The sequence below is a fragment of the Ceratina calcarata genome, unplaced genomic scaffold (genome assembly GCF_001652005.2).
Source record: "Ceratina calcarata isolate Rehan_Ccalc_2016 unplaced genomic scaffold, ASM165200v1 scaffold48.2, whole genome shotgun sequence".
Taxonomy (NCBI): domain Eukaryota; kingdom Metazoa; phylum Arthropoda; class Insecta; order Hymenoptera; family Apidae; genus Ceratina; species Ceratina calcarata.
In genome coordinates, this window is record NW_017172225.1 from 2,895,177 (window position 1) to 2,909,998 (window position 14,822).

The window sequence follows — 14,822 nt, forward strand, 5'->3', positions numbered from 1 at the left end:
CAGCAAATCGTAGAATAAAGTTCAACGTACCATCCTTCCTAATATCTCTTTTATTCATATTCTTATCGTGTTAAATGTCCATTTCATTTTCCTGTGGCTCATACAACGCAGACTCTGTAAATGATACAAACGTTAGGACGACAGAAGCCTGGACACATATTGCCAACAGCGGTTCAGCCGAGAGTATATACATTTTTCTCTACTCACACGGGGTGCGAATTTGTGAAAGTCTAAGCTGAGAAACGTTCGAAATTTTTATTTTCGTTTCCGTGATCCAACCGAGCAAATGGCTCATTAAATTGTATACTTAAAGATTCTTGATTAAACTAAGGACTTTGAATTCATTTTCTGGATTTGCAAGTCGTGCGAACGAAATAGGAAAAAGAGAAAAAAATATACGTCTAAAGAAACCTGTTAGTGCATAACGGTACGTTATAATTTATGATAGACAGAACGAGTTACGTTTCATCTCATAGAAAGTATAACGTTACACCGGAATTGAGCGATATTTGTTTCCACTGTTCATTGCTTTCTCTCTTTATAATACAGGTCTTGGCAATATCGGTTGTATTTTCATTTTTTTTTTCATCTTTTCTTCATCATCGTTATTCTCCCAATGTTGTCGGCAACGTACAAAATCATACAAAGTATCGAGACTAGATGAATACCTTAATTAGTAAAGTAATTAGTCATTATATTATGATCAATTTTTAACAAATTATAAAAAATCGATTATTAGATTCGTCAAAAGTAGAGCGTTATGCGACGATGCATTCTCCCTTTCTTTCCTCTTCGTTTTACGATCCTAAAATACGGTTTGTATTAGAAACTATCCGTAACTAGGTAAGTTCAATCGAATTAAGAGACGAGCGTTGCTACGAAATATATCGTTTTTTCCCGAAGCCAGTAATCAAGATCTTGTGCACCTAGTTGCGCCGAAACGCAATCGAACGCTACGTTTTACATTGCTTCTCTTTTTACAGTTACCAAAAGTAATATGCTATCAGCAAACTGGCTTTGCTCACTCGTTCAAGCGTAACAACACGAATCAACGTTCTATTCTCAACGCACAAAGGAGACTATTATCTTCTGAATTTCGCAAACGAATCGTTGGCTATCTTTGATAGAGGAGACACGAATCGTGCATAAAACATATGACTCGTCTTGTTCCCTGTACACTTGATCAACTAAGACGAATCGATGGTGAAGGACACCGATTCGCGGTAACTGAAACGATAGATGACATCTACAGACCCTTTGACGCTTTTACACGTAATCATTCGTTCCCTTCTCGTTTCAAGCTCCAAGCTCTCATTCTATAGTACCTCCTGCGCTATGACATAATACTTCTCAACTTTTTCTGTATGGTTCTTTACGAACTGTGGGAAACGAGAGTTCTTGTTGGAAAAGCAATTACTCTAAAGTCGAACATTCGAAACATTCCAGGATAACACCACGGACACTGGACCAGAAGCAATACAGACTCGTCTTAACTCGGAGAGAGCCTCTCTCTCTCTTTTCTGCAATAGACGTAGACTTCTCCTGTGAAGAGACGCTTCACTGTGCTTCGTGTTTCTTTTTTTTGCCTTTTTTCCTTTTTTTTTTTAAGATTATCATATGTAACATCAACATTAATTATAGTATTTCTCGGTAAACTAGCATTACACGCCGTCATACTGTGAAACGACGGTAATTAACGCAGTTTCTTTGCAATGCATTGTGTGTACAAAAAACAATGTCAACGTTTCGAAGTGTTTTTGTCAGCTTCGCACGTATCATACGCCGGTGTTTGATATAATGGAACAGTAGGTATCAACAAATACACGTATACGAAGCGGCTTCGTTACGTGCTTCCTTTGAGTACAACATCGATTATCGCCCCGCAAGTAACGATTATGTACAACAAATTTCTTCAACGGACACCTTCCGCGCCACGTCCCTGCGCTTGTACACATAATGCACAGCGTACCCTAACGTAAGTCTCGCAGTTTAGATTCTCGATATAAATACGGATAAAATTAATAGAGTAAACCATAATGTTCAACAACGTTGCATTCGCAAAAAGGTCGTACGCAATGCACTAAGAGCGAATGGTCGCCGGTCATATAAAAATGAACAAAATGAACAAAATGAAACGCGTTCCGTTGTAAAGAGGTTGAAAGAAACAATTTCGACGGCTGACTACCTCGAAAGTTCCTTTATCCTCCTAAATTGATCGTAAATGTCGTAAGGAATACTGAGATGATCGAACGATACCGAACGACGGTACCAAATACAAAAGATCTTCCGCGGTCGAAGACGCGACGAACAAACCGATTCAGGTTCGTTCGACGCGGCTTGGAAAAGAAAAAAAGAAAGACCCGAACGAGATAAAAGCGATAGTGTATCGTCACAACTTTCGAAGAAGCGGCTCCAAATTTACAAGCTTAACAACAACGAACAACGAGCTTATTCTATGGCCTTGCTCATGAACTCTATAAATCGCTTGCCGTATTGTTCCGGATCACAGGTCGATATACCATCGACGTTAGCACCATACTTCACCGTTTTAGCTGCCTTCGCCGCCTGCTTACGCACGCCGTAATGTGTCAGCACGTCGATTATGGCTAAAAAATAAATTTCTTTCGTAGGGGCGCCTGAAACAGAAGTAAGGAAGATCCGGGTGTCAGCGCGAATTCGAATTCGTTCATCCTAAAGGAATTACCTTCTTTGCTCGGAATCGCGTAAATATCTAATTCAGGAATTATCGCGTCCTCGTACTGCAGGCTCGTGTCGCGCATCAATGCGGTGTGTGGCGATTCAGGCGGCGTTGCCATCCCAGCGACGCCGCTCCAACCCCATGAACGGCTGCAGAACGAAAATAGGTATCGTCGACATCAGTGCGTTTACCATTAAAATCCGTAGTACAAAACACGTTTCGTCCTTAACCGATCTCGATTCTACGGCTAGACGCTGCGCGACCGTTATACGTACTCTCCCATCGGACCCCGCGACTCGAGGCCGCTACCGGACTCGCTGTCATCTTCATCTTCGTGCTCCTCTTCCTCTTCTCTCTCAGCCCGCTCTCTGTTCTCCTGTTCAGCTCGCGCACAATCGTGCAGCCCGAGTAGCAAAGAGTAATCCATCAAGTGCAGCTTCGTCAAAAACTGTCAATGTCGATTGCTCAATGAATAAAATAACAATGCATGAGGTTTCGAAACGAAAGAAACGAAAGAGGACTCACGTCCACGTCGGCACTCAACGTCTCTATAAGTTTAGCCTTCGCCTCCTCGCCGATATATATCTTCGTTCCGTCTTTGACAAAGTCGTTGTCCTTATACGTTGGTAAATCTTTCTCCTTCTCCTTGTCCGATGCTTCGCGGTCTACCGTTGACCCTTTCAGATCGTACTTCTTATGCGTAGTTAAATGATTGGAGAACACGTTCCTTATTGCCACGACATAGTGTTCGACTCCGTCTACCGTTAAACGATACATGCCGAGATATTGGGGTAGCAGGGTTTTTCCATGCCTCTCCACAATGTACTACGAGTACAAGAAATCGTCAGTCTCGTGTCTCACAAGAGAGTACACACATTATTAACGGGTATTAACTCCTATTTACCGGATGATAGTGTTTCAAAAACGAATACATCCTCTCGACTTCTTCCCTGGTAAGGGTCTTTATGATGAACAACTTGTCATACGATTGGTAAAATTTTGCACCACTTTTACCAGAAGAGTCTTCTAATATCGGTTGCGATCTGGAAAAGATAAAAATCACACGTGACAAACAATGAGATACAAAAATATGACAAATTGTTCATTCGCAATCTGTCTCTCCTTGCCTAGTTTTATTACAGTCTAAACGGCATTAAACTACACCCACTACACTTGTTAGCATGCGTACAAAAAGAACGATTAACGATCAACCGTAATAAACCGTATTAACGTTATTACCTACATATGTTCCACTGATATGTAGTCGGACTACGAATACTAAAATCTAGCCAGGGATACGTTCTATTAAGCGTTTTTACATTCGGAACGGTCCAGGAACCAGGTTTAATTAAAGGCATCGCGGTACGACTCGACATTTCGACAAACTCACAAGTCCCTTTGAATCGTTCAAGGGAGATCTTACGGAGACCGTGTTGTTAGCCACAAGCGACACGCAGAAAATTGAAAAATCAAGTCTAGCTAACCTCAGACGCTTCGGTTTAAAACCGTAGGAACGTAATGGTTTATTTAGGACCGAGATTTGCGAAAGAACAGAAGGAGACAGGGTAATCGAGGGAGCAGTAGCGGAACGCTGAACCAATTCACAAGTCTTCCCGTTCTTAGCCAAATCCCGATGCCTCTCTGACAGGGATGGATTAAATGCCCGACATCTATTATCAGAATTCTTCCATTATAATCTACCGCCAACAGCTGCTCTCCTCTGCTCAATGAACATCAAAAGATACATTGCTCTCTGTGTGTGCTACAAAGAAATGAAGGAACTTCTGTTTCTGTGCATGTCTGACATAAAAGTGCATTCGTATTCACAAACGTATTAGTCACACCGTCGATATTGTATTACTTGGTAATTACGAAGCATCGAAATCTTCGGTGAATTACAAAAAGTAGATATTACGTTTCCTTGTTTCTTTAAACTGACAATTTGATGCGCGATAGAAATATTCGAGATGTCCAATTCGATATTAACGAAAGGTTTCACTGACTTTACGGGAAAATATCTCTTATGATATTATCTCAGTGCAGAACTGTTTTCAAACACCATTAGATTTTTAATTACAACGATTTGCCTACGATCAGTCGGTGAATTATCCTCCTTCAAGGCAGTATCGAGTAAAGCCCCTAAATCTGCAATGTCCTCTATAAATAAGTAAACGTGCCGCGTAGCGGGATGAGCAAAGAAACATTTACCGCCAAATTACAGTAATACGTGTGGACAACTTTATATATATGTGTGTGTGGTGTGTGTGTGTGCGCGCGCGAGCGTTTGCATTGTAGTTAGAATAAATTCGACAGAAAGCTTCTACGTAGAACGGAAGGTCTCTAGCATGCACCGCGATCAAAATGAAGTTTCGTTTAACTATACTGTTTTGAATGATTTTCTCTAATGAACTTTGTACATAGGTTGAAAATAAATTGTCTTTTACCTTGTCATCGATTCCTTGTAGTCCAAATCATCGATACCAAATCTTTCCCGCAAATTTCTGAATACTAATGGACAATACTCTTTAAACTTGAAATGAGAGGGCATATTCTCCCTAGAAGAAAAAGAATTGTGATGCGCGAACATCGTCAGAAGGTAAGTAGTCGAGAAAACGGTCAACCGTCTTTTAAATTAGGAGGTGAAGCTACAACATCTTTTATCATGAACTATAATCTTGGATCATGAGGACCTTCATTGATTCTATTATTAAAAGCAGTGACCAACCTACTAATTCAGTATTTAGCGATATATTTAGAACAGGCCACCTCAGTTGCTTGCTTTACGTTTACAATAGCAATTTCTTTCTTACATTAGGCAGAACATTACTGCCGCGACTAGGTCCAACGTTGACCATTATTTACGTGTTTATCATTTCTCTCCTAATTTACTCTACACAATTTTCCTCGACTTCAGACCGAGACGGCGACACGTGATCAAACGTTGTTGAACAACAATCGTAACGTAACTCACTTGTTGAAAAGATGATTGTCCACTTTTAACTTGCTGTAAGCTCTGAAATCATCTGGCAGGAGCACTACTGGTATGTTAACGTGACTAAGCTCGTTTATCTGGAATATATTAATCGCTTAATATTCATGAATGAACTAATTGTCGTTGCGAACATCGGCAACACACGGCCAATTGCATATATTATTTAACGCTCGACTCACAGAAACGTAAGACCAGCTTGAAAACAAAACTGATCAATATTCTTTTTTAATGAAACTCTTACTTACTCGACTGACGTCTCATGTCACAGAAGATAAACATAATAATAAGTTACCTACGGGAGTTTTCATTCGCACATTTTCACGTACGAACGAGATCGACCAGCGATTCTTCGTTACAGAACATACGCCGAACGTAACTTATATCTCACAGCGATAAGAAATCGTCGAGTTTCATTCTTATACCCGATAAACGTGAAACATTATAATCCATGGGCATTCAACGGATCACCACGAGCGAAGGAAGAGTGGCGTAATTCGGTACATTTCGAACGCGCGTTTACGATTCACGATGCTCTACTATGTCGTGAATAACGCACGGAATCGCACGAACGTGAATTAGTTGCAGCGAATCGTGTCAACAAATTTCCAATTCTAATTCGGTTTTCAATTAGAACGAAACAGGAAAATGGCATTATACGATGACGTACGAGACGAGGACGCTGTCACGCATCACGCAGTTTCGTCGCTGTACTCATTGCCAGCTAATACTCATTTACTCACCGTGTGATTGACACCCCACATGAAAACACTGAGGAGCGGTTCGTTCGCGCGGAACAGCTTAACTTTCTGATGCTTAACGCGGAAATGTTTCTTTTTAAGCTTGCTCAGCCCGCTGGACATTTGCGGCAAACTGGACATGTTGCGTTTCTCGCCTGGCACGGATACTTTTTAAAACACCACCACCAGCACCCTGCGCGTCGCACGCCTCGACGAGGAGAAACCACACACAGGGGGAGGTCGCTTACGCCGTCGTCATCGCGGGAACGCCGCGATTTCAGGTGACACTGTACGCGGAAAAAGTAGTCGCGGCCGTATCTCGATGTAACGACGCGATTATTCGCGGCCCTGGAGACCAAGCTGACCCAGACCCGAGCAACGTGCCCAACCGCGGTTGATCAGCGACTGAATCTCCTTTTAAAAATGGCGAGGACGACCATGTCCTATGTACAACCAGTCCATCTACTTACATATAGAAACTCTGCGGATACGCGCCACCCTGGCACCGTTTCCAATTCCTCAACGAATTTCGTTCGAGTAACGATCAAGTCTTTACGTCACGATACGTTTCCTCAACTTCGGCAAACGATATAATGCATTTCACTGATCAATCGCAAAGTTTGTACGACTTTTAGAATTTAGAACATATGCATGCATACATATATACATATACACACACGTAATGTATTTAGGTTTCCTCGAAATCTTTTCGATTGTTAAAATATCGTTCGTGTTTGTTGATTTTTAAACCGCAGGTTGATGCGTACGACGGCGGACAGTTCACTGGGAAATTTTTATACATTATTATATGTCTAACAATTAATCTAATTCGATGTTAATAAAATGTAAACGAGACAAACCCGCCTTGAAAAACGATTTATCGCGATCGTTGCGGACGCGTCGTAACGCGTGCACCAAGAAAGCCGCCACCGAACGTCGTGCTGAGAAACTCATTAAAATTTAAGCCGAGGTTCACGTTCGAAAATAAAAATGGAAACGATGTCAACACCTTATCCGAAAAGAATGCACGACTCTTACGAAGACGAGGAGGAGAGGAAACACTTTCAACGCATCGTCTCGGCTTTTAAATATTACAAGTACGTATCGTAAGAGAGAAGTAAAGGGAAAGATATATATTCCGTTCCCTTCCGATGCACGGAGTTCGATTTCTCGTCTGTATTTTTATTCCGTCTATCGTTCCTTCGCTTGTCATGCATCGGCCACTAACAGTTATCATTAGCTCGTAAAGTGTCGTTCGCAAGTTTCGTTGATAAGTCTGTCACTATCGTCAACTTAACCTTCAACGATATGACATTGAATCGTAACGTTTCACTTGCCGTGTTTCAGATTTGTCAAAGTGATTCGGCCGAGTCTAAACACTCACGTCGCATTTCCTTTTCTTTCTTTTACAGGAATCATTCCCTGTTAAGGGTGAAAAAGACAGAGTCCTACTTGCTGTCGCTTCCTGCTCATCATCAGAAGCTTTTGTCAAAGTACAGGGAGCATCTGCAGGAAGTTAAACGATGCATCGAGAACAACGACGAAATAATTAAGCTAATAATAAAGGATGTGGCTCATATTTTTGAAAACGTGAGCCCAGCTACTTCCCAGACTGACAGTGTAAGAAAAGTTTACCTGGTGTGTGGCACGTATATTCTGTTGTACAATACGATACACTATTTGCTATCAACCGCATACATCGAACGTACATGAAATACATTCATACAAGCATTGTCACCAGAATAATTTGTATCGTCTCATTAGTCGATACTAGAAGCCGTTCAATCATCCTTACTGTTAGCATCGTTGAGAGAAACGACTCGTGTGTTCGACGTGAGAATCTTGCGCCGTGTCGTATCGCAAACGAAAACGATCTTACCTGTTATCTTTTCTCTATCAGTCACTGCGACACAAGCTTCTTTTTTTTGTAAAATCGTATTTTATTGTACAAAATATAGGTAGGTCTGATTGCAGACGTTAAATCCCCGTCCAGTAATGGCTGATCAAGAAAAAGTCCAAGCCACGATCAAACAACTGGTTCGCGATTGGAGCGTGGAAGGGACCGAGGAACGTTTAGCTTGTTATCAGCCTATCATAGACGAGATCGTGGAGCAGTTCCCCGGGGAGCATTGGTACGAACTTTTCTAACGACAACGACACGTTTCAGTAGGCGAGACCTAAATAGTAGATATGTCGAACAGCCTACGGACTTAGACAGCATAGTTCAGAAAAGTATGAAACGATAGGTAAATTTCCAGTACGCCGTCGGATGTACAAATTCTGGTACCTGGAGCAGGTTTGGGGAGATTGGCGTACGAGATAGCGCGGCGCGGGTACACTTGCCAAGGAAACGAATTTTCTTTATTCATGCTCTTCGCTTCTCATTTTGTACTGAACAAGTGAGTAAAGGTTTTCTTGTCCCCGACGAATGCCACGTCCCACGTCGGTCCTTTTGTTTTTTGTTTTACTAACGGCATGGTTTGAAGATGCAGGGAAGTAAATTCGTATCAGGTACACCCGTGGGTGCATCAGTACATGAACAATTTAAAACCAGAACATCAGACTCAAGCCGTGTTCTTCCCGGACGTGAATCCCAGCAATCTTCCGGAGAACGCACAGTTCTCGATGGCGGCTGGAGACTTCTTGGAGGTAACCAACGCGCGCCGAGAGAACACGCGACGGAAAGAAGCGTGACGCGGGCATTCTTAAAAGATCCGATTTTTTCATTCAGGTTTACACGGAAGATAATCACTGGGACTGCGTCGCCACATGTTTTTTTATAGACTGCGCAAACAATGTGGTGCAATTCATCGAGACTATCTATAAGATTTTAAAGCCAGGAGGCGTGTGGATAAATCTTGGGCCGTTGCTGTACCATTTCAGCGATATGCCGATGGAAGATTCGATAGAGCCAAGTTTCGAGGTCGTTCGCGACGTAATCAAAGGTTTTGGATTTCAATTGGAAGTAAGAACTGTTCGTAAACGATACGAAATATCGTTTGAATATCGATCGGATCGTTAATCGTGTCGTCGTGCTTTCAGAAAGAAAAACTGTGCGTGAAAACGCGATACGCACAGAATATCAACAGTATGCTGCAGTGCGAGTATAATAGTGTGTATTTCGTTTGTCGAAAACCGAAGAGGCTCATAGACAACGACGTGAGTCACAGAAATGGCTCGGAAAGTAACGGTATGCAAGAACAAGAAAATTAATGATCGGCGACGACGGCCCCTGGTATTTGATTTTTAAGAAAAATTGATGTAACTGTAAATGCATTGTACAATAAGTTCATTATTACGAAAGCAAAGCTGTTATACTTTGTGAAACCGAGTCAATACTAGGTGGATTTGAGAAAATTTAGAAGGAAGGAACGAAGTGAAAGTCTTTAATTGAATATACGTAGTTGATCGTTGAACTACTATTTTTTCATCGAGAGGTTTATTTCGGTGTGTAAGCGGGCTGGCTGACGCAACGGCTCTGTGAACAAGTTGGAGACGAAATAAAGTGATGCGATTATTTTTTTAAAACGTCGACAGAAGTTATTTCAAATTTGCAAACAGCGACTTTTATCTGACCACTGGTAACAGTTTTACGGCTTAGTCTATTTTGATTCGAACGTTTGTGATTCAGCACGTCATTTACGGTCGCTGGTCAAATATCGTAACGAATACGAAATAAAAGAAACTCTTGTTACACGCTGCACGTAACGTACCTCTCGTTTGATATTTACCAATTCTAAAAATGTTGAATTTTATTTACCATCGAGTTCATCCTATAAACCGACGTTGCCTTACTTCATCTTCACGAGGTATATTACAAATCAAATACAATTGTTAGATTTTAGGTAATCGTATCGCTGACTGCTTGTAATTTTGTTTCCGAACGTCTGATAATGTAATTCGCACAAACATCGTTCTTCTCAAGACGCTGTATAATTAATGATTCTGTGATACAAGAATTAAATAATATGACAAGTGTAACAAGTTTACTTTGCAACACGGAATACGTGCAGGCCAAAATTGTTATAATATAAGTTAAGCCCAATGTATCCATATAATTTTTTATTAAAACGAGACACACCTCTTGGAAATTTAATTGACACACCTCCTACTACTTCTACCGGATGACGAGGTCTTGACGTATGTCGATACGTGTTCTGGATTTATACGCTTTTATTCAGATACTGTACAAACAACGATGCTATCTGATCGATTTCAATTTGTTGCATTTTACTGTAAGTTAAAAATTGTCTTCGTAATCTCATCAGTTGCGCCGCAGTACATGGATTCCGTACAGTCAAATTATGCCCTGGTATTTTAAATTCGCTCTCGATGCCCAGCTGTTTCGCTGCCAATATTGCCTTGAGAAAAAAAGAAGAATAGGAACTTCAAAAACGCACTGAGATACCGAAGCGATTCCATCGCAACTTACATTGATAACTTCTTGAGTCACCGTGTCCAGTTCGTATAAATAGTTCGTAGAAGACAACGGTGGCTGAAAAATCGTGTTTTTTCGATCAATTCAATAGATGAAAGAGATCAATATTAATTTCAATCTCTGATTCGAGTCGATACCAACACATTGCGTACTCAAATTGGGCCTCGGTGCTTTTACTTCGTACAGTGATTTATAAATTTCATCAAACTTCAATTCATCCTCCGGCGCCGTGGCAAACAAGGGCGCGTCCCAACGATTTCTATCATCCGGTGCCTCGTACCTGTATTTCAAAAAGTCTTATCTACAGTATCTCGAAAATTATTCTACTCAATCAAGCATACTGCCGACTACCTCGTTACGAGTGCGTCAAAGATATCTCTACCGTATCGTTCGTCATCGGGTCGTTTCTCATTCCATAACCAGGCATGTTCAACCGGAATATCGCAAAATATGGTACACTGAGGAGTCTTGTACAGTTTTGTCATACAATAGATTTCATAACGATATCCTTTGATGTAATTACTCCCGTCAATAATTAATACGTCGTTTGCATTCAACAGTCGTTGTGCCGCTGACTTTACGTCGCTCCTCACGCTTTTCTCCTTTCTCGAATCTAATTGAATTTTTTCAGATCTATTAGGTAAAACTTGGTGCTCACGTGGGCATGGAAGTAATACGAAGCGTCAGGTACAGCAGCAATTTAGAGAAAGGGTTGTGTGACAACGATATTTTCAGTTCGTGTCGCTCGACGGACCAGTATTGATTCAACATCTTTTTGCACCTTTGACGACGTAACGAATCGAAATAATTGTGATGACGTAAAACTAACCACTGTAAAATGTGTCCCTGTCATAACCTGCTCTTCTCACGACATTAATTTCGTTTATAATTTCTACATGTTTTCCTGCCTTATTTACAAAATATTCTTTCAATTCAGAAGCTCGCGTAGTTTTACCACTGCACGGTATGCCGGTAATAATTATAACTGGCATAATACGAACTGATACGAACTCAAAATAAACAAATCTCTTCCCACAGTATGCGACGCGGCTGCGCTGCGCTCAACTGCGAGACTGATACTTTTTTACGTCAGTTCCGTCAATAAAATTAATATTGTTATGCACGTGGCGCCATCTAGCGTTCATGGCTGCAAAAATATTGCCGTACATATTGGAGTCAAGCAGGTTCACAGCCATGAATGTTAGATGACGCCACGAGCAACCCCAAAACTCAGTGGGATTTTTCTAAAAGGCATGCGCTAATGACGTCACAGCTAGCTAGAGATGTCGATTTGATTTAAATTCAGTATTTTACCTTTTCACGAGAAGGCTCGTTCTCCTTGGAGATTTTTATACACGAATACGCGTTAGCAAATGTTGAAGAAAATATCTGATTTAATTCTGATTAATGAATGAATAAAAACAAATCCGGACACCGAGAACATAACTTCTATTGAAATCAATTTCATCCATTTCAGGTCTAACGTATTGTAGAAATAAATAATTCCGATTAATAAATTGACGGAGACAAATTTTTAATTTGGGCGCTCAACATCGGTGCTTCGATATCGTTCACTTACATTTTCTTTTTCGTTTCGCTTGAACGCTCGATGGTTCATTTAATTAGTTATTATTAAGCACTTCGTTAAAAACCGAATCCAGTACAATGCTCCGTTATAAAACGTTTACCGTCTCTGCTTCCAGCGATTTGAATTGGATAAATTACAAAATATTTCTTCGAGGTTCTTTATTCATTCACCTTCCAATACGTTTTGACAGACAATTAACTGATCGAACTGAACTGAAGCTGATCTCTGGCATGGTAGAAAAATACGAAAAATAGCGATGGGCGTTAAGAGTTTTAAGTATGGACCGAGGTTCCATATATTTTACCGCACATACGTGAATCGTGGGTAACAGGTTTCAGTTCCATCCTTTTTCAAACAACGAAGCACGACCACGTATCCTTTGTCCGTCGAGGACAGAGCTAATACTGTACTGCGGTCGAGTGAAAGCTATCTACCAGGGCAATAACACCGCATTCGTTTAGCGGTTCTCCACGATGAAGGTGTGTGGCTCTCTGATTCTGCTCGCTATTTTACTGCTCAGTGTCGGTGGCACTTCGAGTGAGTACATGGTATACATTAAATATTACGTTTAATTAAATCGAGATCGCTCATCGACGCGTACAGCGAAAGCATTGATGTTCGAAATTACAATCCGGTTCGTCGAACAAACTTTTCAAATCGTGTTCACTGTTCTCCCTCGTTCGAAAACAAACCAATTCAAACATTTAATAATTTATAAACTCTGAAATAATTTTGCGACATTCTTGGAATAGCAGATCTCGTCCTTTAACTCGATCCCGACCCATTAATATCAATGACACGTCACAATATGGAAATGAGATAAGATTGGAACGCCTTTGACATTTCCTTTGATACAGCTTGTGCAATGCGAGTCTGACATTTACCGCAGACGAGACCTTCGTTTTAACTTCGTTCCTCGTGGAGAGTACACGCCATACGCAGAATATGTCGTGAAATCGTCCGACGAGCATCCACGCAGTGTTCAAGCATTATGTTTCAACGATGATTAATTTATTTCTCAAGCTTCGGCGAGGTCCAAACATAAAAAGGTCGTGACTTGTTACGTCGCCACCTGGGCCGTTTACAGGCCGAACAATGGAAAGTTCACGATCGACAATATTCGGCCGGAACTTTGCACTCATCTCGTGTACGCGTTCGCCGGACTGAACGAGACAACGTGGACCATCAGGAGCCTGGATCCTGGCATGGACATCGAGAACGGTGAGCTACCCACGAAAGTGATGCAAGTAAAAAAATTATATCGAGCGCTACTTCTGTCCTTTGAGAATTTTTTGCGAGATCAGGAAACTGCTGCGTTTATTCTTTCAAAACTATTTACGTCTGAACATCTAGATACTGTACGATAGTAGTTTTAAGAAATCGTCGATATCGATAAATTATCTACATTATCTTCTCTGTGCTGTTCCTACGTCCATGACAATAAACATCGAGCATCGTTTTGTTTCATAATGTTCCAGGAATCGGTAATTACAGAAAGATGACCCAATTGAGGAAGAGGTATCCCCATTTGAACGTACTCCTTGCCATCGGAGGATGGAACGAGGGCAGCAAGAATTACTCCGTGCTCGTTTCGTCTCCCGAGCGAAGAAGCAGCTTTATCCACAGCGTGGTCAATTTCCTTGGGTAGGAATTTTTTTCTTCGGAGCCAAGGGGATCCACGGATCAGACCGGACCCCGAACACGATCTCGTTTCCCTGACAGATTCGTTCGAGCGACGAATATTTGATTTCTGTTTCAGCGAGTACGGTTTCAACGGGTTTGATCTGGACTGGGAGTATCCGGGATCACGGGGCGGAGTGCCGGAAGACAAACAGAACTTCGTCTCCCTCGTACAGGTAGAGATAGTAACTACGTTCAGGGCTCGAACGAAATCGTAAGAATTACTTGTGAGATAGCTATGAGTTTTTTCGTGCAAACGGTTGATGAACCAGGCTTTCTGGTAAAAGTCAGTAGTTTCATTGGTGTCCTGCCTTCGCCAGGATTTAAAACCGTCTTAAGGATGTATTGGCTATACAGTCAATCCCAAAAGTTTATGCACTCTAGAAACGCATTTTTTAAAAAGAAATCAGACGTCGGAAAAACATTGCTAATAATAAACAACAAAAAAAAAATTTCGATTTTTCCGAGATTTTTCCAAGGGGTACCCCTTCAATTTCTTCCAAATTTTCGTTTTTGGCCAATAACTCCCAAACCGTTGGACATACGGAAAAATTGCTTTTAACCTTCTTGTAGAGGACGACGAGATCTACAATTTCCATGTAAAAGTTTTTCGCTAGCGTCAATAGTTAACGAGTAATTTACAAAAAACTGTTTTTTCGTTTTTTGTTAATTACTCGTAAACTATTGAC

At 41.1% G+C, this 14,822-nt stretch overlaps 4 protein-coding genes across 10 annotated transcripts in view; 2 read left to right on the top strand and 2 right to left on the bottom strand.

Moving 5' to 3' along the window:
* Positions 1–32: 32 nt before the first annotated feature.
* On the bottom strand, positions 33–7,133 carry PIP4K (phosphatidylinositol 5-phosphate 4-kinase). Of its 5 annotated transcripts, none has more exons than XM_018029125.2 (9): positions 6,898–7,133; positions 5,670–5,767; positions 5,143–5,253; positions 4,183–4,368; positions 3,603–3,741; positions 3,224–3,523; positions 2,974–3,146; positions 2,705–2,847; positions 33–2,636 (listed from the first exon to the last, which is right to left on the bottom strand). In XM_018029125.2, exons 3-9 carry the CDS (start codon positions 5,244–5,246, stop codon positions 2,449–2,451), a joined length of 1,233 nt encoding a protein of 410 aa, XP_017884614.1. In that variant the 5' UTR covers positions 5,247–5,253; positions 5,670–5,767; positions 6,898–7,133; the 3' UTR covers positions 33–2,448. The 5 variants fall into 5 exon arrangements, with proteins under 5 accessions (XP_017884614.1, XP_017884612.1, XP_026671603.1 ...); XM_018029123.2 differs by lacking the exon at positions 6,898–7,133 and adding an exon at positions 6,431–6,891; XM_026815802.1 differs by lacking the exon at positions 6,898–7,133 and adding an exon at positions 5,987–6,413.
* A 191-nt stretch (positions 7,134–7,324) lies between these two features.
* Positions 7,325–10,523, top strand: LOC108627923 (carnosine N-methyltransferase). Of its 3 annotated transcripts, none has more exons than XM_018029519.2 (7): positions 7,325–7,524; positions 7,840–8,065; positions 8,402–8,559; positions 8,686–8,826; positions 8,914–9,076; positions 9,159–9,392; positions 9,470–10,523. In XM_018029519.2, exons 1-7 carry the CDS (start codon positions 7,418–7,420, stop codon positions 9,638–9,640), a joined length of 1,200 nt encoding a protein of 399 aa, XP_017885008.1. In that variant the 5' UTR covers positions 7,325–7,417; the 3' UTR covers positions 9,641–10,523. The 3 variants fall into 3 exon arrangements, with proteins under 3 accessions (XP_017885008.1, XP_017885009.1, XP_017885010.1); XM_018029520.2 differs by having other exon boundaries at positions 7,840–8,047; XM_018029521.2 differs by having other exon boundaries at positions 7,840–8,017.
* Positions 10,524–10,582: 59 nt separating this feature from the next.
* Positions 10,583–11,951, bottom strand: LOC108627924 (protein KTI12 homolog). Its single transcript, XM_018029522.2, has 5 exons — positions 11,695–11,951; positions 11,217–11,478; positions 11,007–11,145; positions 10,860–10,922; positions 10,583–10,788 (listed from the first exon to the last, which is right to left on the bottom strand). The coding sequence occupies exons 1-5, from the start codon at positions 11,855–11,857 to the stop codon at positions 10,591–10,593; spliced, it is 825 nt and encodes a 274-aa protein (XP_017885011.1). The 5' UTR covers positions 11,858–11,951; the 3' UTR covers positions 10,583–10,590.
* A 743-nt stretch (positions 11,952–12,694) lies between these two features.
* LOC108627607 (putative chitinase 2) overlaps positions 12,695–14,822 on the top strand; it is a 4,074-nt gene continuing 1,946 nt past the window's right edge. Inside the window, exons 1-4 of the mRNA XM_026816021.1 lie at positions 12,695–12,990; positions 13,477–13,674; positions 13,932–14,097; positions 14,213–14,309. Of these exons, the coding sequence (XP_026671822.1) occupies positions 12,927–12,990; positions 13,477–13,674; positions 13,932–14,097; positions 14,213–14,309 (525 nt within the window). The 5' untranslated portion in view covers positions 12,695–12,926. The remainder of the gene's footprint in view (positions 12,991–13,476; positions 13,675–13,931; positions 14,098–14,212; positions 14,310–14,822) is intronic.